Here is a 25970-nt window from a genome sequence, read left to right as displayed (position 1 = left end):
CGGGCTCCAATTCTGTAAATACAACATTCCCCCTAAAATAAATATGTGAACAGATAACTACGGGTTAAGTATTATCTACTTAAAACATTCTGCATGTTTCCTGCTGCCCGCCGAAGGTCACAATATAGACCCGGGGCTGAAACGAATCTAAAGCAATGTGCCTTTCTTTAAGAGTTTCAGACCCTGTAGCAAAGCCATCAGGCATGAGAGAATTGAGAGATCGAACGTGTGCTTAGAACGAGAGGCCAAAACACGGTTACTGACCTAGCACTCATTCGGCATCATTGTATCGAGCGCTATCCAGGATAAAAAGGTCCTGCTCATGAGCATTTGAAATAGCCGCTGTGGAGTTTAATGAATGTTTTCGCCGTGTTTACGACAGGCAGATCTTTCGCCCCCGCTGGAGTGCTTCTTAGCAAATTTTAGTGCAGGCGACTAATTAACAGTAACTGATGAAAAAAAAATCGGATGCAGTAAGCAGTTTTTCAGCGCAACCTGCCATTTTCCTGCTGTTTCTGAAATACTGAGCAAAAAGTAGGACGTTTTGTGTCCCGAACAAAGACGAGCGCTAACGATAGGTACTCATTTTCTGCAGAAAAGAACCCGGAAAAACCAAGTTATAGAATTTGTTGCTCAATCGCCTATTATTTATTCAAACTTGCGGTAAAATATATTTTCCGATTTTTACTTACCGAATTCCGAAAATATAAAACCACGAACGAAAGGTCCAGTATATATACACAGCTTTAAGCTTTATTGGCGAACTGGTAATGAGTGCTCTTTTCTAAAGAAATGTCGCCGCTGTGTATTCAGTATATCTAAGGCTTGGACTGTCCGCTGTTTATTTTCTTGAAATTCTGCGGACTTTTTTCGGTGCTTATTTCATAACGCCATTTTTGGAGGTGTTTTCGGCAAAAGTTATTTCTCGTGGGAGAAATTCCTGTTTTCTTCAGTGATATGTGTGGTACCCCTGTGCGCACAATATCCACGTATGTTTATCTTTGTTTATTTCTTTTTTGTTTATTTCTCAGCAAGAGCCTCCCATGAACAAGCAATTAGCTCTGAAATGGTCGTGTTTAGATCAGTACTTGCAATATGAAAAATTATCTCCGCAAAAAAAAGTAATCCCGCGAACCCGAAGTCATCATGCCAGAAGACAAAAACGTAAAAAAAAGTTTATGCTTGAAAACTGGTATGCGCAAAAACGCCAATGAGAAGAAAAAAAAACTAGCGAAAGCAAGAAGGTAGCAACACACATGTGCTCTTCTCTCTCTTAAAGGGACCATGAAAAGAATTAAAAGCCGCTTGTAAATGTTAGAAGTGATGCTCAGAAGCATTGACACCAAGTATGAGTCTTCGGAACTCAGCCGGCAATTTATTATGAATTTTTAAAAACCGTGTTTTTCAAAATTCGCGGGCCGCTTGGTGTCTTCGTAGGGAGCAATTCTGAAACCAAAACCGGGAAGATAGACGTCACTAGTCCCATGACGTCGGCAGGCCACCACACGCTGTCATTCGCTAGAGCCGCGGCAGCTTCGACGTCACGGGCACACTTCCGGTAGCGGTGAAAATCGTCTGCTCGAGCTGCCGCGCGACCCCCTGGGGCAAGCGCGAGCGAGGGCATTGCCTTCGCGCATATGGTTTTAATTTAACCTCTGCCGCCTCTTTCTGTCGCGAGTTCGGGAGCCACTAGCAGTGCCTTTTTCGACCGCCCAAGATGAATACGCCTTGCTGTGTCGTCGGCTGCAAACCCAGTGACTGGCGAGGTGTTGAACTCAGGCATGTTATTCCTAGAGACGTGCGTGAGCGAGCAGCCTGGATGGAGCGCATCGGACTGCCAGCGTCGCACGCACGCCGAAAACTCCGCGTTTGCGGTCGACACTTCGCACCTGACGCTTACTACTATAACCCAGCGCTCGTTCGATAGTCAGGCATGAATGTCAAGCACCTGAAGCTTCGCCCGAAGTCGCTGGCCACACTGTTTCTTCCCGCCGGGAAGGTGAGTTTCCAGCTTACAGCGATCGGTATGGACGTTTACACGATATGATCTGCGATGGAAGACAATTTTATCTACGAGAACCTAAAAAAAGGTGCCGCATTTACTTAGGGCACAGGACGAATTCGAAGCGTTAGCTGTCGCGGAGGGCCTTGGCCTGACTGCTACGTACTGCTGCGGTTCACATTCGGCTGCTGCTTCGACATGCAGACTCGGTCCCGACCTTCTTTCACTCTCCCGTCCGTTTTACGACCGTAATACCGTATGTTCCTTGTGTTCTAAGTCGGGCGGCGCGATTTTGCGATCCCGCAGCCGGGTGTCCAACATCATTCGAGAGCTAGGCTCAGTATATGCACGGCGTTTCACACCAAGACTTGGCAGCATCGGTGTGACGGCCGAACCAGCGCACAAAAAAATAAAACATTGTGTGAGCCGGGAACAGGTCCGGGTCCATTCTGCCAACTAGCAAAGAAACCCGACGCGCGCCGCAATCCAAGAAAGCGCCGAGACCGGAGAGACGCTGCCGACGCACGCTGCTCCTCGGGAGTGCGACAACCGGAAGTCGTAAACCGAACGTCAGCGAATGACGTTTTCATGGGCGGAGCCCAGTCCCGGAGCTGTTTTCTTTATTTTTTTATGGTGCCCCGCGCGTACGAGTTGAGGGGGGAGAGGAGGAGGGTGATTTTTAATCGCCTATAACTTCGTTGTTATTGATGCTAGCTCAAAAATTCTTGCGCTGGAGTGACGAGTGATGGATTGCCTATTTTTACATAATCTCAATAAATTTGTTTCATAGTCCCTTTAACTAAGTAAGTAGAACCCAGTATTTTTAAAATCCAGACGGTGGAGTAGATTTCAATTAAGGAAGAGACTGCTCATTAGTTGTTCTTGCAAGTAGGCATGGCGTCGTGATTCTCGATATTTTATTGAGCAGACTACGGGCGTATATGCTGCTCTACATGTAGGACGTATTCCAATTTGACAATACGCATTTCATGCATTGCATTATGCAGTAAATTAGAATGAGTAGTACGAACAAAGCAGGAGGTAAAATACGCGCGTGCGTATTTTTATCTCGATTATTATTAGTCCTGAAATACCTGACCAGCCTTATCCGAGCAAAAGCGCGTACTTCTGGGAACGCACATGTCACTGTCCTGTCTGCGCTCCAAGATACTGCCTGCACCAATAGTGCAGGCACGACTAGCATGAGAAATTTCAGAGAATCCAGGAAGTGCTCGCTGTGGGGCACAGGGGTTAGGTGGAATATGATAGCTCTGGCTAAGCTGAATATCATGTGCCGAAAAAAAAAAGCAACTATGGGGACCCTTAAGTCATCTTCAGAGTGGAATGCTATAGCATTCGTTTACACATTTGTCGCAGCCTTTGTTGGAACTTTTGTGTGTGCTGGCGTCAGTTTCTTTGCAATTCTCTGTCCTTCAACTGCTAAATTTGGACTGCTAGCTGCAGCAACAGGTATCCGCTATGCTTTGAGGATGCCATCATTTACGTATATCATATTTTTTTCGTAATTTTGATTTAGATTCTTTAATTCGGGTTATGTCTAGAAATGAGGTTGCTGACAACCTGGTGGGCACGTTGTGACGACGTCACAAGGTAATGTGACCTTTCTCGATCAATCAATTACTGCTCACCGATTGCTCACAATCCGGTGGCTATATTGCACCTGCCATGGGGACAGGTTGCGATGAAGTCACAAGGTTACGTAACATTTCTCGCCCAGTCAGTGAATTTCGCGACACTGGACATCGGCGGGATTTTGGTGTAACAACTCTAATGCTATATAATTAAACAGGCATCTGAAGAATGTTTATATGGCGAACTTTATGGTGACTTCATGGACATATCGGCTAACGCTTGTCGCCTTTGCCGTTATGAGTATTGCAGATCCGTCATCGTGCTAAGCCCCTAAAACGGTGCACATAGTAACTTTAACCAATGAGGGTCGAGGCTGTCTTTGGCTGTGGTATCTTTATTGGCAACCAAATTTATCAAAGCTCTTGTGACTTGTTTAAGAGTGATGAGAGCTGTCGCGGCAGGCATAGACGGCGTTGCGCAGGCCTTCCTTCTCGGCATCCTGAATGAGCACAGAGGAGAGGAAAGCAAATCAGGCGTCAAGGAAAATACTGAAAAAGGAACTGAAGCCTTTTGTCTTTCGTAATTGGAGAACTTGAGTAGAATACAAACGTAGTGAGCGTGGTCTTTAAGACAGGCAAGCTTTTGTACACAGGAAAGAATGTGTTACTTCGAATTTACCAGCCATTCCGTAAGATTAAGGTAAAAGAACCGCAGAATTAACTGATGCATTTTTAATTTTAAATTTCCTTGCATTTGGCGTTGAGACAAAGTGAACCGTTTCTTTTCTAAAAATATAAATATATTTTTCCTTCGGCTATGCTTGCTTTAGCACCAAAAGGCTCAGGTGGTCACTGGCTACTGGCTAATGGCGTTTTGTCAATTTCTTGTTGACGATCTCTGGTTCATTACTTTCATTAAATCATTTAAGCCACGCCTGAGTGCCTAAAATTAAAGGAAAAGCAGAAACTCACCGTGAAAAATTCGTTGCCAGAGTGCTCCTGAAATGAAAGGGAGAGAAGTGCGACAACCCAGTGAATTTCGCTGCATACAACCCAAAACAAACATGACAGCACAGTACCACCTTCCTCAATTGTTGATTTTGAAGTCATACCTTCCAAATTCACCCCCTCCCCCCGCCCCTATAACGTGCCAAGCCACGTATTTTACATTTGGCAGCTGTGCAACAAAGGCGATCTCGGGTTGTTTGCAGCCTCGTCGAGGTCCCAAGCTTCCGTCGTATAGCAACACGCCCACTGCCATTGAAAAAGTCTTCCGCCGTAGGCATGTTCATGAATGGCAACGACGGCAGGCATTGAAGAGCAAGCAGCCTGACGAACGCCCATGCACTGCAAGCCTATGACCAATAAATGCCACTCATCGCAATGTGAGAGCAGTGGTTGTTTTGTTATAATCAAGGGCGTTATTTATTCTAAACGTTGTTTTCTGGATTTAACACCCGCGCAAAGGCCAGCGGCATGAACTGGTGATGCTGCAATTCGAAGAAAGCAGCTTTAAAGTTTTGTGCCCTATGGAACACAGAATGAGGTAGAATACAGAATTTTGTTTTGTGCTCCATCTTATTATTAACGGTACTTTACATTACCTGCGTCTATTAGAAATGCCTGTCTGCGCTGTTCCCGCATGTACCCATTGGTCATCTCACACGCGTGCGCTGCACGGCTGGACGTTTCAGTCGGGTCGTTTATTTTTTATTTGGCCGCGAACACCGCATGGAATGCGCTCCTGTGTATACTTTACTATATGGGACTCCATAGTCTCTTCAGAGCCCAAGAATTTAGCCATCTCGAGAAAATCGAACAACACTTAAAGTAGCCGAAAATAGGTATCCTCATCATATAAGATCACTCTTTCGGTCTGAACTGGCGAACATGCAAAATAGTATGCCCTCAATTTTGTCGCCTGCTGACAGAAGTAGGCAAAACCGAGAAAATCAGACCACGAGACCCCACTCACCAGAGTGCCGTGGTTCCGCTCGCATATTTTCAGGAAAACGCAGTGAAGCTGCTCGCATTCGAGGCGTTCCTTCACCGTGTTTAGCTTGTTCCGAGCCTATAAAGAAGAGAAAGCATATTTGGCAATTTGTTTTCTATCAAAGCATAAACACTATACTTTAAGCTTCCGAAACCAATGGAATTGTTCCTACAAAAAAAATAGAAAATAACATTTCCTAGCCTAGATCGGCGTTACAAACTCTTGGCAGTGCATGGAATTCGCAACACCGTTTGATCGAGGAAAGGCGAGTAACGGGACAAATAATTTACAAGCACGATGAAAAGTAAATTCTAGTGATACGCAGAGGGCGCATAAACGAGTAGTATATCTACACATGCGCTCGTGTTTGATAGCCTTGTGCATTGATTACAAATATTAGGCCTGCCTCTCAGAGACACGTCGAGTAATTCTTAGTTGTGATCAGGTGGTAACGGCGCTGTCTCGGTGTCGTCACTTCATGATTGCTCCAACGCACGCTGCGAGCTTGGGAATTAAAATACAGCCACCACATTCTTCTTGGTGATAGCGCATTACATTCACGGAGCGAGCACAAACCTGCAGTATTTCATATGTCGCAAGATATGGTCGAGGGAATAGTATTGCAACAACTGGATCAGTTCGCTCATGCTAGCAATTATTCTAAAGCTGCCTAGAAAGAAACGATCAAAACGGCTCAGACCGCTTCATCGAGCTTCCCCTGGATGCAGTCGACGAGTGTGCGCTGCGCTTCGCCTTCCAGGGCTGAAAAGGAAAAAAAAAGAAGAAAAAAAAAACATGTTGAAACAGGCTTCGTGTAGGCGATGCGCTCACATCTGTATCAGAAAACCGCCATATCCTGCATGCACTAAATGACGGGAAAATAAACCATTGCATGTATCTGCAATCCCCTACCGTACCGTTAATGACAATCGTATTTTAAGATTGATTCAAAGCCGGACTCATTGGCGAAGGAGGCGCGCTAAAAATGCCTTGCAATGTATTTTGCCAAAAATCTAGCAAAATTCGCTTTAAATTCACAAGTTATGGACGACCGTGAGACGCTCTATGCGAGTAACGGCTGATTCCATTCCGAATCTTGGGTTGGCTTTTGCGGTCTCCGGGTGTCTAACCGCTACGTAGAGCTTCTAGTGCTTTGCACCGTTCCAAGGACGCCGCTCTTGTGACCATGCGTACAGTCATAAAAGAGGGAAAGGTTTCCCGAAAGGAAACGTACTTACTAGCAATTATTACTCGTATTTAACAGAGTATACATTTAAAGAACATGTGTGGAGTTTTATTCCATTCTTTCTGCCACGTTTTTCTTGATAATCGGAAAAAGGAATTTCGGTCCTTTATTTTTAACTGCAATAAGAACGCAATAATAAATGGACTGGCTTTAATGCCGCCGGGAGCAATTATTGACAATTTCCGGGGAGATAATATTTTTGTTGTATTGACGGTATGCCACAAACTAGTGAGCAAAATTATTGTAAAAACTAATAATTTCATCAAAAGGGCTTCATGAATTCTTGGTTTGGTTGGTTTGGCTTATGGGGTTTAACGTCCCAAAGCGACTAAGGCTATGAGAGACGCTGTAGTGGAGGGCTCCGGAAATTTCGACCACCTGGGGTTCTTTAACGTGCACTGACATCGCACATTACACGGGCCTCTAGAATTTCTCCTCCAAAGAAATTCAACCGCCGCGGCCGGGATCGAACCCGCGTCTTTCGGGTCAGCATGAATTCTTGAAAGAATCAGTGATGATCAATACAAACTAGGAGACGTTGCAAAATATATAATGAATATCAGTAAACCATGGAAGCGTAGCATAAGTGCATTGCGAGCGTATAGAACATTGGTTAACCTCGTGTGTAATCTTCAGTCAACCACGTACTCTTAATTCTCGCAGGCCTTGTGTTCTTTTTGAAACGAGTATTCACTCTACAGGAAGCGGAAAGCCAAAACTTTTTTTTTTAGAAAACAACTAAGCATTGCGTCCAGAACATACTCTTCTCATCTGACTGTTGAGAATAGTATTGTCTCGACGGGTGGTGCAGTGCCTTAGTCTTGATAATGCCTTCGGAGCGCAGCGTTTAATGTTAATAATAAGTATATGCACAAAGGATCCCATCACGCGAAATTTTTTACGACAGCACAATAAGCGCATCTGCATCAGGAGTACATAATAGTGTTAATAAAAAAAAAGCCACATAAACCTCAGCTCGCGCCTCGGGTACTAACAATATTATTACGAACTTCACGAGCAACCTTAAGCCGTGGCTTCAAGAAAGCGGGTAGAACCGCACGAAATGACCCGCCCAGCACTTCAGGTTAATTTCTACAGTACGCGAACGCCTTAACGCGCCCTGAAATTACTGCGCTGTGCACGCTTCGGAACACAGCTCTTAGTCCACTGCCCCGATTTTTCTTGAAGAAAAATAATCTGAAACGACGCGAATCTCTAAACACTCTGCACCACCTCCGCAGCGCCCGTCACAACAACGAGACTTACAGAATACAACCCATGAGCTCAGAAATACCGCCGGAACATACCGCAGACGGAGCCTTCTTGATGATGATGGTCCGCAGAGGCCAGGCCGAGCAGGCCGACCAGCATAAGGGCAACGAGCGTTTTAGGATTCATCGCTTGCGTGGAGAGAGGAGTCCGCTTTGTGTTGCTGTGCTGACGCGCTCTACTGCAGGTGGAAGGACTGCTTATAAGCACCGGACCGCTTCTAATCTTGGAGGTTTCTATCTTTGAACCGTAGTTTTTCGATAACCGAAGGAAGTACGTGAGTGTTTCGCCGCCCTGTCCAATCTCAGCAGAAAAAAAAAACAACAAGAAAAAAAAAACAGATGGGAGAAAAGATGTTCTTCTCCCGCACTTGACGATAGTAGGGCTTGCACCAGTTTGCAGGCCGACGAGAAGAGTATTCCTATTCTATATTGCTGTCGCACACGAGATACTAAAATGGCGAAACATGTTAACAGCAGAGAGCAACTGAATGAAACATTACGCAGTACTTTATTGTCATATGTCACGGAGTTTCTACCTGTGACAAATATGTGCACTCTTAAATTTTTCAAATGTGTGTTTTGTAACTTTCGTTACATGCATGCTAAACCCCAGCATCTGTCAGCACAGTTGGAGACAGCCGATAACTACGATCGCCCACCGATGCGTGTTGTTGGCAGAAGTCGTCCGCTACTGTGGAGAGCTACCAAGGAGGAGAGCGGTCAGACACGTTGTTGAAATGTAGCTTTGGAATATGTCATGCGTCGAACAAAATGGGACATTTTTTTTTGTTCAGTACACAACAAGATTTGGTAGCACGTCAAGAACTCCTGTGAGCAACTTCTCGCGTAGTCATCTTCGACCATAGTAAGCGACATGAAAAAAAAAATCCCGCTCTCAAAATCTACACTACAACGCTTTTAGCATAAGGCGCTTTATGCTTTTAAAAGGTAAGAAAAAAGTTAAAAAAGTTTTTTTTATGTTTGCTCTTCAGTTCTGTTGAAAATACGGGCTTCAGTCAAGTAAAAGCCGCCCCAAGCATCGTGCCGAAAGCCCAAGCTTTCGGCAGAGGAGTGCCTTCTAAAGAGCGGTGGCAGTTGTTGACCCTGTTCTTGTCGAGCAGCTGGTCGTACGACGCTGACACGGCATGGACTTTCTATCTATGGATCAAGTGTGCACCTCTTCAGTGAGCGGTGTCCTGACAAGGTGATGTACGACGCCCTGAAAGAAACGGTCACTCTGCCATGCATGAAGTCATGGAAAAGTAAGTGGAGCGATTAGCCAAGAGAAAATCGTAGGCGCCTGGAAAGCTAGCAGTGTTTAAGACCTGAGGTCACAGACAAGTGGCTGAGAGTGGCAAACGTCTCTTTTCTGCATTTCTCCTTTTATCTGCGGCGCGTGAAAGAGACGCTTTGATGCATCTCCGGCGTTCATCTACAAGTGGCACTTGAGAAAACCTGCCAGGGTGCCCCGTTATCCGAACAACAGGTAAATATAGCCCGAACCAGAGCGATGCATATCGACGCTCTACGGAGGGGGTCTCAAGTCGTCTGGTTTGTGCGATCAGACTTTAAGAGCATGCGCGGCGCCTCCTGCAAATCTTTTTATCGACAACGTGCTGCTCCTATTAATATCTTCAAATGCACTGAGCCTTGTAATGAGAGACGTGTTCGCGTTGATTCACGCGCATATAGCGTTGTTTTTAGCACTCTCGGCGAGACATCAGCAAGTCGACAAACATGTGTGCGTGATCAAGCTGCTGCTGGAAGGCGTCCAGCGCCTCCGACGTTGTTTTTTTTTTCTTTACTCTTACCCAGCTGATTTTTTCAGAAAATTATGCAGTGGGTGTCACATGAAGGCAGCGCTTCGGCCTCTTTTGGACGAGAGCCGTCGCTGCGGCTCAGTTATTATAGCGCTCGGCTGATAACCCGAAAGACGCAGGTTCAATCCCGAAAGCGGCGGTCACATTTCGAGGGAGCCGAATTGCTAAAGGGCCGTCCGCTGTGCAATGTCAGTGCACGTTAATGAACCCCAGGTGGTCGAAATTATCCGGAGCCCTCCACTACGGCGTCCTTTATAGTCTGAGTCGCTTGGCATTTTAAACTCTATAAAATAAAAAAAAAACAATTCGTCCGATCTATTATGCGCAGTTATGACATGGCAGTCTCAACTCGCAAGTTTTCCTGCAGCTTTCTAAACAGAAGCGATCAAAGAAGGGGTGACAGGGTTCCAGCTTAAATGCGGACAGCGGGGGTCGCTGCTATTTAGCCGGTCGTTCAGCGTCCAATGCTTTTCGCTGCCTCTGATATCAAGCGCGCAGGCGACCTCACCCTCAGCAGCAGATACGCTTCCCGGTGGGCCACCACTGCGCGCACACCGGGCGAAGCTCGTGCTGACGGCCGGTAACCAAAGATTCCTTTTTTTTTTGTTGTTCAGATGTCGCGAGACTGATTACATGCCTTTGCCTGTAACTGAGAATAACTCCTTTTATTTAGGAGGTGCAGAATGACCAGGCAAGCATCTGACAAACGACGTTCAACATTTTGCAGTGCTTTTGTGAAACTTATAAGATTTACACTGCGCACGGTCTCTGAGCGTGGCCTCAAGCCCCGGTATCTTCTTCAATGCTGCCTACACCTTGCTCTCACCGTTTGCGCTAAAATGGCCTGGTGCCGAGGTTTTAACCAGGAGCATTGTCCAGCATTTCTTCCGGAGGACCTTGGGAACAGCTTCTAAGAAGGTCACCACTGAGGGCACCAAGCATCTTGCCGCCGTCTACAGGAGGGAAAGAGAGCGCTGGAAAATCACCCAGTGGAGACTAACCCCCTTCGCGAGCAGCAGCACGAGCTCATGGCCCGGCACTACACCGACGTCCTCATACTAATCTATTTCCGGACCGATTTGTTCTCCAGGGGACGTCACTCTCCGAGGAATGGGAGGCTGGCGTCATCCAGTTCGTGCGTGGATTCCTGAGGAATGAGAACCAGGACTTCCATCTTTGCACATCTCCGCCAAAGTACATCGTAGACCCAGACACCATATTTTTGAACGCCAACTTATTACTGCGTCAACGGTTCATTTTTGGGGTGCAACTGTTACCCCGGATGTTCCGATTCTTCTGGATGATGTCTCGGCAATGTATGGTGTCGTCTCCAGGTGGAGCCTCAGTGGCAGTTTCGCGACTCAGGTCGGCTGTCAGAACTCACTCACGAGCCAGAACATTGCTCCACTACTACGGTGACAGTCAACGAGAATCGCCAAGGCATTCATTAAAGCCGCCACCGAAGTCTCCGCCAAAGTCGCCCCTCAAGTCGCCGAAGAGACAGTCTCCATCAAAAGATGACAATGAGCGCAAGGCACCAAATAATTTTGATAGGGGAAAAGTAGAGGGTGCGTTCTCATTTCCTAGTGCTCCCACCACAACTGAAGAAATCATACTAGTTTAAGAAAGTGAAGTGCTTACTTCTTCGAGCGTCCTTCTAGCACGCTAGATGATAACCGAAGTTACACGTAGGATTAGATGACAGATTTAATGAAGGCACTGCATAGAAAATGTTGTTCAGTCATTGCTTCGTCAAAGCAGTAAGCAAGGAAAAATAAACTTTCGAATAACGGCCAGGTGGCGCCTCATACGAAGTACATGGACTTCAGGAGCAGGCTGAAGAACTTTAAATGATTTCTCACGCTCCGTACTCCCGTGACATCGCTCCTAGCGACTTTAGATTTTCGAGCACTAAATTTTATCACCACTGTCGTACATTTTCAAGCCCTGTTCTGTTCTTCCATCATCGATTCTCTAGCAGGTCAAAACAGTAACGTTTGCTGTAGCCGTGCAGTCATGCTGTCATCGCTGCTAGCAATCTTGAAATTCGTGACTGCGCGGGACGGTTGTTTTGAAAAATGAAATCAGTTGAAGCTTTTCAGTGTTGTAAGGTTTATCAAGAACTAAGGGGACTCCTTTCAACTTGAACGCACCCCGTATGTATAGTGGTTGAATACTTTTCGTCTCTAGGATTTTTTTTTTAAACATCAAAATAATTTAGCGGCACTGTACGTGGGTTAAAAAGGTTCGGGTGCCTGAATGCTATCGAATTCTCGTGCCGCATTGCGGATTTGGACAAGCTGCATAACTTGAGTATATGCGTGCGCTCGTGCCGGAGCAGTGAGGCTGTCTTATGCTCCAGCCTTTTCCGCCCCTGAGCAATCGCTTTGGCGGTCTCGTCACATGGGGTAGAAACACGAGAATAGCACGATAGTGGAGGGTGTTTTAGGCATTTTCCGTTCTCGGATGGGCGTCAGCGCGTGATTCGCTGCGTGTGGACTGTCGGTTAAGTCCGCCTGTCCCTCACTATCTGCGTTATTTTCCTTCTCAAGCGCAACGCGAGCATTAACCCGACGCCTTTAATAAAACAAGTATTTTGCACGTGACGCTAAAGAGCGCATTTCTTCTTTTCTTCTTCGTGGAAGCGAGCCAGAAACGTGAAGTCACAGAGCAAGAAAGGCAGCACTCTAAACAAACAACGACGCCGGGAAGCCCGGCAGATTGTATTGCAGCAGTCTTAATATGCAACAGCAAGGCATATTGCATTTCTACGCCGTATCATGCCCTGCTTCACTACTGCCATGCATTGCGCTACAGTACAAAAATATTGGGATTTGAATTACTCTTTGAATCCTCTGATTTACACAAAGCTGACGACGTGAGCATACTGAATGAATCACCTCGCAGTATGAATTTGCCTATTTCGCGAGAGCAGGATCACTCCTATTGACACTGAAGGGTTGTGGTAAAGATTAATCGAAAGGAAAGAGTGCTTTAAAAAGAGTGGCACAAAAGTTCACTAGGAATTTCTCTGTAGTGTGATGCATCGGTAACTGCGTGTTAAGTAATTCGGGAATAAAAAAACAATAGTTATGACAGAATATGACTAACAAGTGCGGTATATAATTATCGTACAAAGACAAATTAACCGGCTGGGAAAATATGCAGAAGAAGAAGTCCAATCTCAAAACTAAAGTTTTGCTGGAGCTACCATTGAGATAAAATTTAAATATATAGGTGAATGAGAAGCAGTTTCTCTTACTCTTACTGAAGTTTGATTTGCTGCTTCAAAATTACTCATTAATTATTTTGTGATTGCCACGACGGGCAAAACCTGACAAGATAATAATTGAATTCATTATAATGAAAACGACAATTGAGCGATCATTCCTGTCAATCAGTTTTCACAGAGTACGGCGAAATGTTGGGGGGAGACTTAATTAAGGATATAGCGCGGCAGCGTTAATAGTTATTTGCTACTGTCTTTCTTAATAAGTACCTCTTTCTAATTATACTGAATCATAAGCATATATTAGTGGGCATACTAGACCGCGTTGTAACACGCAAGGTCTCCCTTTATAAAGTCGAAGGAAAGTGTTTAGGGGCAGCGTGTCTGACTCGCAACTCAAGGAAATGGTTCAATTGACAACTAATTATCATAATTACACTTTCAGCGTAATTAGTTTACATACTTGCATGTCATAATGATGCTTGAGTAATTCTACAACCACCTTATCGCTGTTCAGCTCAAGTGTTAGTCATTTTCCTTCTACAGCTCAGTGTGTGAAGTGACGACCCTCTTGAACAATCGGGATTTGCTTGACATGCCAACAACTACAATGGTTTCTCCGCTGCACGGGAGCTTAACACTGTCGCGTAAAATTCGCTGCGCGTAGAAACGGACAGCAACGGGGCTTTCCAACCACTGACAGTTCGCGCCAGGGAGAAAAAAAAACATTAATAAATATCCTACGTCCCAGTCGCCACATTAGTTGCCTGCAGGTTGACGAGGCTCAAGTTCAGGATTGTAGGCTGGTTTCTCGAGGTCATTGTGCTGACCCTATCATGCAATGCAACTGAAATCTGGACGTGGCAAGATTCCAAACTCATATTAACGTTCAAGGTGACATCGATTGTCCCATATACCTATACATAACCGCTGGCTGTATTTCCGCTTCCTCAAGACAGTAAACTGTCAGGCTAATTCTTCGTCTCGAATCGGCATAGTTTTTCTGACCCGTCCCAATAATAAGCTGTGTGTGAAAACAGGAGCATAACTGTACGTACCAAGGACAAGGGTTCTTGTGGTCAACATTTCAGCAGACATTTTGCAAAAGTTGCGCACAGTGTAGAGAAAATTAGCCGATTGGGCCAGTTAGTGCATGAGTTACCCACACACAAGGCAATACAAACAAAAATTCCTGAACCAAAAAACAAAGCGACGTACACTCTCATTGGTTATAGATATTACTACTTACCACGCGTACCGGACATAAATGATTGCGTGTGCACGCAGACGTCATACATAAATGAAATCAAACTAAAAGCAAAGCATCTCGCATTCAAATATTCAAATGTTTTCCCTTTATTCACCTGCGTTTAGTTCTTCCTGATAGCTTATTTTTGTTCCATGCGGTAGGTAATATAAAACTGTTGTAACCAAACGGCGGTGTGTGCACCCCTTCGTTCCTTCATATCGTGCGTCTTGTTAGATGTGATTTCTTTGAGGTAATAATTACTTGATTCCGATGTGCCAGAGCCAACTAACCAGCTTTGAAGCAGACCGCACTTAAGGGTTCCGAAATAATTTAGACCACCGAAATATCGGTAGATAAACGGCTTTGCATTTCGATCCATCGAAACGTAGCTGCCATGGTCGAGAATCAAACCTGTGACCTCGTGGTCAGTAGCAAAGCGCCAGGACTAGTGAGCCACCGCGGTGCGCTTTCATTAAGTGTCAGGGTTTTTTAAACCAACACAAAAAATAAAACCTGATTTGCTTAGTTTTTGCAGAATTCTATAGTTTTACTGGGCTTCACATAACTCGAAACCTTGACTTAGTGCCCATGCCGTTCTGCTTTTTAGCACAATATAGCGGTTTCCATCCTGGTCAAAGACGTTGCATTTCGCTAAGGCAAAATGCAAAGCTCCTTAAATTTGCACTGAATTCACATATATGTTTCACAGCATTGTTTTGGGACCAGTGAATTCTTTTGTTGTTGTTGCGCTGGCTTTCACACAACCTAGGACGCGTTAAATGCTAAATGTACTTTGTTACATAGTGATTTAGTCTCCAGTACTTTCATTTGCAGCAGGTGTTTGTCAAGGTGAGTCAGACTGCGTGATCTGTTACATTCGCGCTGACCGCCTATGATTTCTTATTTTATATGCTTCGTGGCACTGGCGTCACGTTCGTCCAATTGCTGCAATCACGCCTGCTAGATCTGGTAGTATGCTTGAATAAGTAAACGGCACAGCGCGATGCAGTGTTGCGTTTCCCTGTGAGGTCTACAGGCCGGCTTCCTCAAAGCGTTGAAAAGAAACTAAGGACCACGCAGATATACTAAAAAAGGTAGGTGCCCTGCATGGAGATACAACTACAAAAAACGTAGGTTAAGGAACAAAAGCGAGCAGAATAAATTCTAGCTGAAACTAAAATAAAGAACGGGAGCTGGGCAGGGCATCTAGTTGAAGAAGACATAGACATGACTCCATAACGGCAGAAGAGTCGAATTTCAATGCAAGAAAAACTTAGCCGTAAACAGCGGATAATCAAATCTAGTTACTAGGATGGAAAATTTTAGAGCACAGAAAAGGCGTGAGTCTTTCCCTGGGTACATATTAGGCAAAAAAAACCGATGAGACTCCTAAAACGCCAGGACTAGTGAGCCACCGCGGTGCGCTTTCTTTAAGTGTCAGGGTTTTTTAAACCAACACAAAAAATAAAACCTGATTTGCTTAGTTTTTGCAGGTAATTCTATAGTTTTACTGGGCTTCACATAACTCGAAACCTTGACTTAGGGCCCATGCCGTTCTGCTTTTTACCACAATATAGCGGTATATCGGTGCACGAAAATAAGCAGCGAGCCGCCGCGGTGGCCCGCTTCTATGGTTATGATGATCGGCTGCTGACTTCTAAGACGCGGGTTCGATCCCGGCCGCGGCGGTTGAATTTCTATGGAGGCAAAATTCTAGAGGTCCGTGTGATGTGCGATGTCAATGCATGTTAAAGAACCCCAGGTGGTCGATGGTCGATATTATCCGGAGCCCTTCACTTCGGCGTCCCTCATAGCCTGAGTCACTTAGGGACGTTAAATCCCAGAAAACCAACTGTGCATCTACGCACATAATTCAGCAGACAGCAAGAAAGAGAGCTCTTTCTTGTACTGCACAAAGTTTTAAGGAAGAATTTAAAACCACCCAAATGCGTCTCTGTGTGACGGGCTTAAGGTTAGGGTGGTGTTGGAGACGGAGTTCCAAGAAAGGCAGAAAGAGAGAGGCCTACGAAGGGATTGCTGTGGAAAAGAAATATGGATATTGAGGGAAAAATAAAATGCTGCCCATGAAATTCGAAACATTTACCATTGCAGAACACCACACTGCGCAGATGTAATCTGGCCAGCAGCAGAAAAAGCGGTGAAGCACATGGTTATAGGAACTTGCAGCGCGCACGGAGGTGCAGCAAGAGTGAGATGCTCCCTGGTGTTAAGCATACTAGTGTCCTCAAGCAAATGTTTCAATGGAATTGCCCGCTTGTCCGCGATACTGTGATTGAAATCTGCGTGCTAGCTTTGCGAGCGGGAATGGTCACCGCTCTCTCCCCGTTAATTTCTAATTCATGTCTTTGATTGTACACGGAGTGGTATGAGGCAGCTATAGGAGGAAATTCACAGTGTATTTTTCTTCACGGCCATAGGATTCGATCAAGGAAAACACTGACTTCATACTCATACTCTTAGCACCAGTATCGTGGTGCATCGAGCACATCGGTACATCTTGCACTGTTGGTAATGTTAGCGCTTGCTTTCAAGAGAAAGTTCTGCGCAAAGTTGCATCGCCCGTGAGCATTTTTGCGCAACTTCCGGAAAACTGGCTTTGTCGGTTCAGTTTTTTACTGAAACACGTCTCAACGCGCGATGCATAGCGAATTATGATGCTGACTGTGGTAGGTTGAGGTGCGCGTGAGCGGTAACTGCTATGTGTATCCGGCTCTTAACAAATAGCCGTTGTTTAACCTCCCCGCCGCTGTAGCTCGCTGCTCATTTAAAGTGTCCGAAAATGTACTGTGTTTTACTTGAAACCGGAAGTGTGCCTGTTCTAAGCTGTAGCAACTGTCTTCCAACTTGACTCAAAAACACTTTTCTTCGGCACTTCACGCTATATTCCTTCTCTGACTCCAGAATTGCATGCAGTCGATGGGCAATGGTGCCTGTTGCCTGTAGAAAAGTTTGCTTGTCATTAGAAGACAATTACTCAGCAAGACGCTCACACTATAGGGGCCTCATATCTCGTAGGGATGAATGACAGATGTCTTGACACTTCCCTATGTAGAGAACGACTATTCAAGTAGACGCATCGCCAGACCTGTGTCAGCAAAACGTCGCCATAAATATTGTCCATTTTTAAATGTACAATATTAAGAAAAAGCTGAGTGGAGCTCCCCGCTCGAAGGAGAAGCTAGGCGATCATGCTCCGTGTACCAGGCCTAGTGGCTGAACCACTTTGGCTGTGTTCCAGCGCTGTTGAAACCGAGCTTCCTCCCATATCGCCTTGACGATATCTGCCGGAGTGGATCTGCCATCACGTCTCAACTTTTGAGGGCACGGGCGCAAGATGCTCGCGTCCGCCGCCACTAACCGTCTTCCTGATAAGACGTGACTAGCTCAGCGTGCCTGCAAACTCGGTCTAGCGGTAGACATTTCACAGGCATCGCCAACTTGCTGGTGCAACGTGTATGTAACCGTGTCTAGTGGTGAGTCAGACTATTCGTTCTCAGAAGGCCTTGTAGGATTAGTTAAATGTGTCACATTTCGAGGTGTTCCAAGATAATGCTAGAGCTTTGAAAGAAGCTTCTTAAGAGCCCGGCAATGCAGAGCTTCTGTAGCCTTTCGAGCATCTGATAAAGCTTCCGGGAGAGTCAATGGCTGATGCAGGTCTTGTTGCACGCACCTTATTCACTACTACATCTCAAGGTTACTCCTGCGATGTACTGCCTGTAGTTGCAGCCTTCCCGAAACAGCAGTTGTTTATGCATATATTAGTGCAGATGACGTAAATGAGCTTCTTATCCTATTTAAGTAAGACAGTGCAGAAGAAATGGAAATGGCAGTGGTTTCTTGCGCGAAAGAAATAGAGGCCTGCATTCATTGATATATCAGCACCTCCAAGTAAGCGCCTCTGCCATAAAAACTTATTCAGCATTTTGAGAAGCCACAAAGCTTTCGTGAATCGTTGTTTTTAAGGCATCACACTTTTTCTCGTTACGAAATACAGCTGCAGTGAACCAATGTTTCACCGCAGTTACTGTAGAACGATACAGACGTATGGTAAAAAGCAACGCATAGAAGCAAAACTCCCGGCTCCACTCTGCGCTTTCCTTGTTCGAATCTTTGATTCACTGCTTGAATAGCCTACCACTCCAACCGCATTCCACACTTGTGCTCAATGTCTGTTCGACTCATACTGGCAACAGAAAATATCTCTTCAATAAGGCAAATGCGATATAACGTCGCATTTGCTTTATTTAAGATACCTCTAAACGGAAAAAAATTGTCGCTCATGTGGACGGAAAGGTTTATTTAAGAAAAAAAAGATGAGGTGGTGGTGGTGGTTGTGAAAACTTTTCTTTGGTGGAATAGAGTTTGGTAGCCACAGAGTGGCCCCGCTACATGTTCGGCGTCCCTAGTCTGGGACACCGCATGACGAGGCCCTGTCTCGCGCCCGTTTCACCAGAGCCCTTTGGGACTCAAGCGAGGAGCATATGAGGAGGGCAGTCTCCCATGCCTCTCGGCGCTCGCTGCGGATTGGGAGAAAAGGTCAATTAAGAAAACAAAAAGTCCCTTCAGAATCTTCAGTTTTCCTTGAGAGTAAAATCAGTGAGCCTTATTTTCCTGGTAGTTGAGATTTTGATTCCTTGCTGCAATAATGGGCTAATATAGAGAAAAAGAAGAAGACGGCATTGACATAGCTCAATAAATAAGCTTTAACGCTTCTGGCAAGCTAGGTGGTAATCGAAATTGAACCTAGAATTTGTAGAAAGATTTAGTGATGGTGCTGGCATCGAAAATGTAGTTCAGTGATTGTTCCTTCTTAGAAGTAATTATGGACAAATTAAGTTTCGGACAACGGTCTTCTGATGCCTCAAACAAAGTACACGGAGTTCGGGGGCAGGTTGAAAAAGCTCCAACGTTACGGAGCACGTCAAACGGTTATTGAACTTTCAGTGAAGATATTGGAGCCCTTATCTGCTCACTGTGCAACTTAAAAACACCTGAAAGAAAAAATTGAATTACACTGACATTTTATTTTATTCCTTTGTTTCCTCCTATTAGGCGCATTTCACGCAACAAAAAACTTTGTATTATACTCGCTGTCCTAGTGTTCTCATTGTGTGTTTCATTGCTATATTTGTGTTCTTGCCGAGGGCTGTATATACTAGTGTTTTTTACTTCATGTTTTCAGTTTGATGGGTACTCATGTTGTCAAAGTATCAACACATTTCTCCGGAAGTCCCGCTTTTTTGAATTTGTCATCATGTGTCCTCCGTGTTTGGTCCCGATCTAGCCGCCGGCTATGGGGCCAAAAAGTGTTTGTGAATTCTGCCTTTTAGAAATGCCAAATACATTGAAACTCAATTGAAAGTCCCATGCTCGACCGCTTGAGTACCTCGTGATTCTCGTAAAACAATGCTGATGGTCTCGGAGCCTCAGCACAGTTATAGACGACCATGATTTCTTTGAAAGACTAAAGAAATGACATTCGGCAATAAGCGGGTCGCTCGCCCGTTCAGACGCCGAGTGAAACGTGATAACCGAAGCTCGTCTCTCTTGGCGCGATATGCGCCCCAGGGAAACGTACACGCTTCGGAAGGTGCTTAAAAACACTCAAATTGCACACGTACCCACTCGCAAATACATTCGGGCATCGCGCTCCTATTATCTTGCCATAAGCGCTGGCCACCACAGAAACTCTAAATAGTGTTAATGGGTGCCGTGAAATATTCTAGCCATGCACGGCTGGAGCTTACAAGACTCTCAGTTTTAGGTTTTTAGAGGATGTGAACATTATAAACAGGTTGTAACATTTCTGAAACTCCAAGAAAATTCTAACTTTAAAAATGAAATTCTCTTTTTCCCCTGCATTGGACGTTTGATGACCTCAGCTATCTTTAGAACCCAACATAACTTATGCAACCTCAGGTCAACTGGTTCGAACTGTGTTGTGTTCAGAAAAGTACTTCCTGCTATTAGCCTCACGGCAGGCGTTCGGTAGAAAAGCCAGCAGTGAAGAGGTGTTGTTGACTTCAAGTTGTTCTTGGATGCCATGGAGACTTGGCCGTTCAACAAATACTACCAGCCCATGAACAATATTTGTGATGATTGAAAAATACTTGAGCAGGACAGTTGGTCATCATAGTCTGCCCAATCTTTGAAACGTTGAAGCTTTGCACGAGAGGCATCCCAGTGATTCTGGACAAACGCTCCTAGTTTGCACGGATGTCACCACGTTCCGCGTGCTGGCAGTCATTCAATTCCACCGCGCTGATTCGGAATGGTCAGTATATGCCCTTGGTTTTAATATTGCCATCGGAAGTAGCCACTGTGAGTGCAGGAAGCATTTCATACGTCAGATTTTGCAGCAAGGAGAAATAGTCGGCCATGATATCAACATGTTCGTGCAGACTCAATCGGGATTCTCTAGGTTTCTCAAAATGACAACTTTTAAGTTTCCTCATTCAATTGCGCGCTGTTCGCTACTACTGGCCAATAGATGGCGCTAGCAGCTGATGTCCAGAAAACTGGGCATGGACAAGAATGCAACGCAGGACACAGAACGACCACATTCCGTGATCTACCTTGTGTTCGTGTCAACGGCGCAGCGTTTGGATGTCTCAAATATGATTGAAGTATGCCGTAGAAACTACCAGCCTATGTGGCTTCCTGGCTGTGGCGTTTGGCTCCAGAATAATAGGTCGTGAAATCAATTTCGGCAGCGCCGGGTGCATTTCGACGAAGGCAAAATGGGAAAACGATTTCGGTTTTTCGTATCTTGGCGCTGAAAAACCCCCAGGAGATTTCAGCGCTTAAAGAACACAATGAGGTAGAAATTCATCCCAAGTTGTCTACTAAGGCGCGAATCACAGTAACAAGATTAATTTTTTCATTATGCCGTAATAGGAACTATAGAAATTGACCGTATGACTGAGTGTGGTGCTGCAGCACATGGGGCCCTTTAGCCAGGTCCTTGCGAATACAGTTTCGTTGCTTGAGCAACGCGAGGTACTAGCGCTACCTACGAATAAATAAATAAATAAATAAATAGGGTCTTAATGGTGTGACGACGCATTTCAAGGTTCACATATTTGGATCCTTCAGTGATTAGAAATTCGCGATGACATGTTGCGTAATGGGTCTCAAATTTCGGTACGAAGCGGAAGGTGATGCGAGACGTGGTAGACGACACGAACGGGTGAGCGCCGCGGATGTGAGCCATGCAGTGAGCAAGGACAGCTGGCCATGGCGGCAACTAAATATACGGCTATCTCTGGCATGAGGTTGCTAAGACAGCTGCCATATCGCAATCTGCTTCCAGAAGTGCGGATACTTGAGTCAACCGAGGACCGAGCATTACGCAAGTCTGCGACTGCTAAAAAATCAACGCAGAATCTCTTGGCACACGTCACCGCAGACGGCGGCCAGCCGACTCAGTGCGATCAAGAGCATAGTCGTCAACGGGAGGGATTCTCACATTGACGGTCAAAGCAGCTACGGTAGCGTTTGGCGACCGCCGTCGGTGTCCCATTTGGTTCACGCCCTGTACATTCTGAAGCGCATCGCCAACTAGGCGAATCTGAGTTCTGACGTGAGCGCGATCTTTTACAGATTGTTTAATGATTCATTGCACGGCACTGATTAATAATAAATGGAAGCGAACGTCAATGTATTTCTTACCAGTTATGTCGAGAGTGCACTACTTTTATTTGGGTGTTCAGAGTTTCTTCTGGTACGAAATCACTCATACGCCCACCAACCCCGACCATGAATCTTCTCAACCGATCTTACGGCCTTGAGGTCTTCCTAGCAACAGCGACTTCCCGTTAGGCTTCTTGTGTGTGAAATAAATAAATAAATAAATTAACCATAGGCAGACTGGGTCGAACCCGCGGCGGCGCGAACAGATAAACTTCGCTGGCCACTGCACCAGGGCTCTATGCAATCGCCGCATCCGACCACGCCTTCTGCTAAACTGCAACACACTCTCGCACCGTTCTTTGCACATCGCCGTCTTCATACCAACCTTCACCTGCGGCGCAAACAGATAAGGCCAGCTTAACCTCGATCAGAGCTTAAGTCTAATGTCGTCGCCAGATGTGGCAACGATAAGGCAAAGCAAAACCATGACCCAATCAAGCTAAACGCATGCTTTCGCACGTCTACTCGGTTTAACTCCATTAAAACTATACCATGTTGTTTTGTTGATTGTTCCCAGCATATGAAATTTGAATGCTAAGATTACTTTTGCGGTCTCGATGCATTCGCATCGTCGAGGATCAATTGTACAGACAGTACTTCAGGCGGAATACAGGGGCCGGGATAGCTATCGTAAATACACTACTCGTTAGCTCACACACATTTTGAAGCTTAATAACACCTTCAACTGAAAAGTTGTCATGGTTTTCCACGATTGCACCCCACCGCTCCCTGCGCGTAGGACGTTTCGACGAGGAAACGACCGGATATTCCCCGGCACTGCCTTGCCATGCGGTATCGATGTCGAACCACTAAGTTGTTCCCTCAGAACAGCGCAAAATAAAAATACCGTCGCGCCGAATATGATAACAGTTTTTTCTCGCCGATAATGAGCTCAGCTCACTGCTCTTTTGTGGCCAAGGGTGCGTCAGCATTTGCCTGGCTGTATAACTGACGCTCTGGAAGCATGGTAGACTGAGATTTGCCAGAGTGTCTAATTGTACGAAAAAAAAAACTTTTAAGGAAAGCACTTTCAGTAGCGCAACTTTAAAAACGCAAGGGAAACATTAGCGGTACATTTCCTTTTGAAAATTAGATGTAGCCTGCAACATTCCTGCGGGTGTCACGGCATGCATTCTTCAAACGACATGCTCTATACTCTTGAAGCGCCCGGCGACGCTATAAAGCGCCGGCGCTGAGATCGGCGTTACAGCGCGCGCTAGAGGAAAATAAAGACGGACAGCGCGTGCTCGTGGCGCACGCCCGGCACGAGTAGTCCGGAACTAGAAGCCTGCCACGCTGGTCGTCTCTGTCTGGTGCTCCGCTGCGACCCCGCTAATACCTCAACAGTGGCGCGGGCACAGCTTGAAGACCCTGAGCTGCACGCCCTGCGTGACCACCCTCGAGCACTCCGTCTGCAGCTCGTGCCTCATCCGTTTGTGCCCGGATCACTCTGGTGCGACATATCATCGGCTCTACTGCGACCGTTCATCCCGGAGCCCTTTCGTCGTGCCATTTTCCATTCCCTTCACGACATCTGCCATCCTAGCATTCGGGCCACGCAGCGCCTCGTTACCCAGCGGTACGTCTGGCCGAACATTAACACCGACGTTCGCCAGTGGGCCCGCTCATGCCTTGCTTGCCAGTCCACCAAAGTGACACGCCATACCAAGACTCCCCCTCAGTCTTTCCTGCCGCCTGGATCACGCTTTGACCATATTCATATCGACCTGATTGGACCGCTTCCCCCTTCTCAGGGCTACAAGTATATTCTGACGATGGTCGACCGCTTCACCCGTTGGCCCGAAGCCGTGCCCATTCCGGACATTACTGCGGAAACAGTTGCCAGAGCCTTCGTTTCGACGTGGGTTTCCCGCTTCGGCTGCCCCGGCATTGTTACCACGGATCGCGGCCGCCAGTTCGAATGCGCCCTCTTCACTTCGCTCACCCGGCTACTCGGCACTAAACACTGCCGCACCACATCGTACCATCCCTGTGCCAACGGCATGGTCGAGCGGTTTCATCGCCAGCTCAAGGCTGCCCTTACTGCGCGCCTGGATCGCGAGCACTGGGTAGATCACCTCCCTATGGTGCTCCTAGGCCTTCGCGCCGTCCTGCGTCGTGACCTTGGCTGTTCGGCGGCCGAACTCGTCTTCGGTACCTCCCTACGGCTTCCCGGAGACTTGTTCGTACCTTCGGCTCCCTCGTCCCAACCCCTGCAATACCTTCACCGCCTACAGGACTGTCTCCAGCACCTGCGCCCAGTGCCGCCTCGCTCAACTGCCCATCAAGTCTTTGTGCACCCGGACCTTGCTTCCTCGACGCACGTTTTTCTCAGGCGAGACGCTGTAAAGGCGCCTCTTACCCCTTCATACGATGGCCCGTACCGCGTCCTCACCCGGACGACAAAGTCAGCGACAATCCTGCTCGATGGTCGTCAAGAGGTCGTCTCCCTCGACCGACTCAAACCAGCGTACCTCGAGACACCTCCCCAGGAGCTCCCCTCAGATGTTGCCGGCCCACCTGCAGACCTGCTTGCCGCTGTGGCTAATCCATCTCTGCCCCGTCGGCGCGTACATTTCGCCGTTCCGTCTAGGCGGGGGGCCCTGTAGCGCCCGGCGACGCTATAAAGCGCCGGCGCTGAGATCGGCGTTACAGCGCGCGCTAGAGGAAAATAAAGACGGACAGCGCGTGCTCGTGGCGCACGCCCGGCACGAGTAGTCCGGAACTAGAAGCCTGCCACGCTGGTCGTCTCTGTCTGGTGCTCCGCTGCGACCCCGCAAAATCCTCAACACTCTTATTGCTTTATATCGAAGGCTCACATGTGCTAATATTTTATTACTTTCTAAATATTTGTTAAAATATTCTAAACATTTTTGACGCAAGTGGTAGCTCCTCGAAGACACAAACTGTATGGTTCATTTAGGTCCGCGCCACTCTCTAATTATTCACGTCATTGCAGCCTCGCGTCCATGAAAATAGCACTCGATCTGCCTGACCTTTCATTACGCCACAAGTGCTCTCGCCTCTGTCTGTTTCATGAAGTATATTAGAGTGATTTTTCTTAAAAGATTTTTCCTCCACATTTAGTTACACCAGATCTAGCATTGATCATAAACACAAAGTTAATATGCTATCTTCTCGCATCAATATGTACTATTAATACCCTATACCAATAACCATCAAAGACTGGAACCTCTTTACTGCCTCCAGTCTACATTCGTGGCAGCGCTAATTTCAAGGTCATTGTTCAAAACGCCTTAGAGTTCCATTTGCAGTTCCGAACTACGAAATCATGCAACAACTTCCTCACTCATTTTTGTAGTAACATCGGACCTTTAAAGTATGTGTAAATAAATAAATAAATAATGAAATAAATAAATTGAAGAGATTCATTACTGCATGAAAAGTGCAAGGCTCCCTTTAACGCAACGCTTGAAATATGCTTGCATTCTTATTTTCCAGTTACGGTTTGAACATTATATCAATATTTAAAACGCAGCTGTAACATAGGTTTAGTTTGAACAATGAATTAATATTCAGGATTGAACATGAACCTTATTTTAACTTTAGCCTAACATTTTAATATAGCATGTAACATTCCTACTGCCTGCATAGCAGCTATATAAAGCTATTCTATTGCCTTTTGATACATGGGCCTATTTCCTAGATGACGACAGCAAAGTGAGAAAATGTGTTGTCTTCCCTATTTACAGCAGGGCGGCAGCTTGACATTTATGACAGCACGTAGGAGGTAGATGGGGAGAAGATTCCCTTGTATCCGCCTCACTTCGCAGAGCAGGGCTAGTGGGTACTACTTTTCCGCAGAGGTCGTTCGATATTGAGACTGGCTCAGCA

At 46.1% G+C, this 25970-nt stretch overlaps 1 protein-coding gene across 1 annotated transcript; it reads right to left on the bottom strand.

Annotated features, from left to right (window-relative positions):
* Window positions 1-3969: 3969 nt before the first annotated feature.
* LOC149352233 (uncharacterized) lies at window positions 3970-8298 on the bottom strand. Its single transcript, XM_089577130.1, has 5 exons — window positions 8141-8298; window positions 6288-6349; window positions 5570-5665; window positions 4567-4593; window positions 3970-4094 (listed from the first exon to the last, which is right to left on the bottom strand). The coding sequence occupies exons 1-5, from the start codon at window positions 8229-8231 to the stop codon at window positions 4029-4031; spliced, it is 342 nt and encodes a 113-aa protein (XP_089433256.1). The 5' UTR covers window positions 8232-8298; the 3' UTR covers window positions 3970-4028.
* Window positions 8299-25970: the final 17672 nt, after the last annotated feature.

The sequence above is a fragment of the Amblyomma mixtum genome, chromosome 3, assembly GCF_055824585.1.
Source record: "Amblyomma mixtum isolate Tamu chromosome 3, ASM5582458v1, whole genome shotgun sequence".
In the NCBI taxonomy this organism is placed as follows: domain Eukaryota; kingdom Metazoa; phylum Arthropoda; class Arachnida; order Ixodida; family Ixodidae; genus Amblyomma; species Amblyomma mixtum.
Note: the sequence above shows the minus strand (reverse complement) of the source record. Positions and strands in the feature narration are given on the sequence as shown.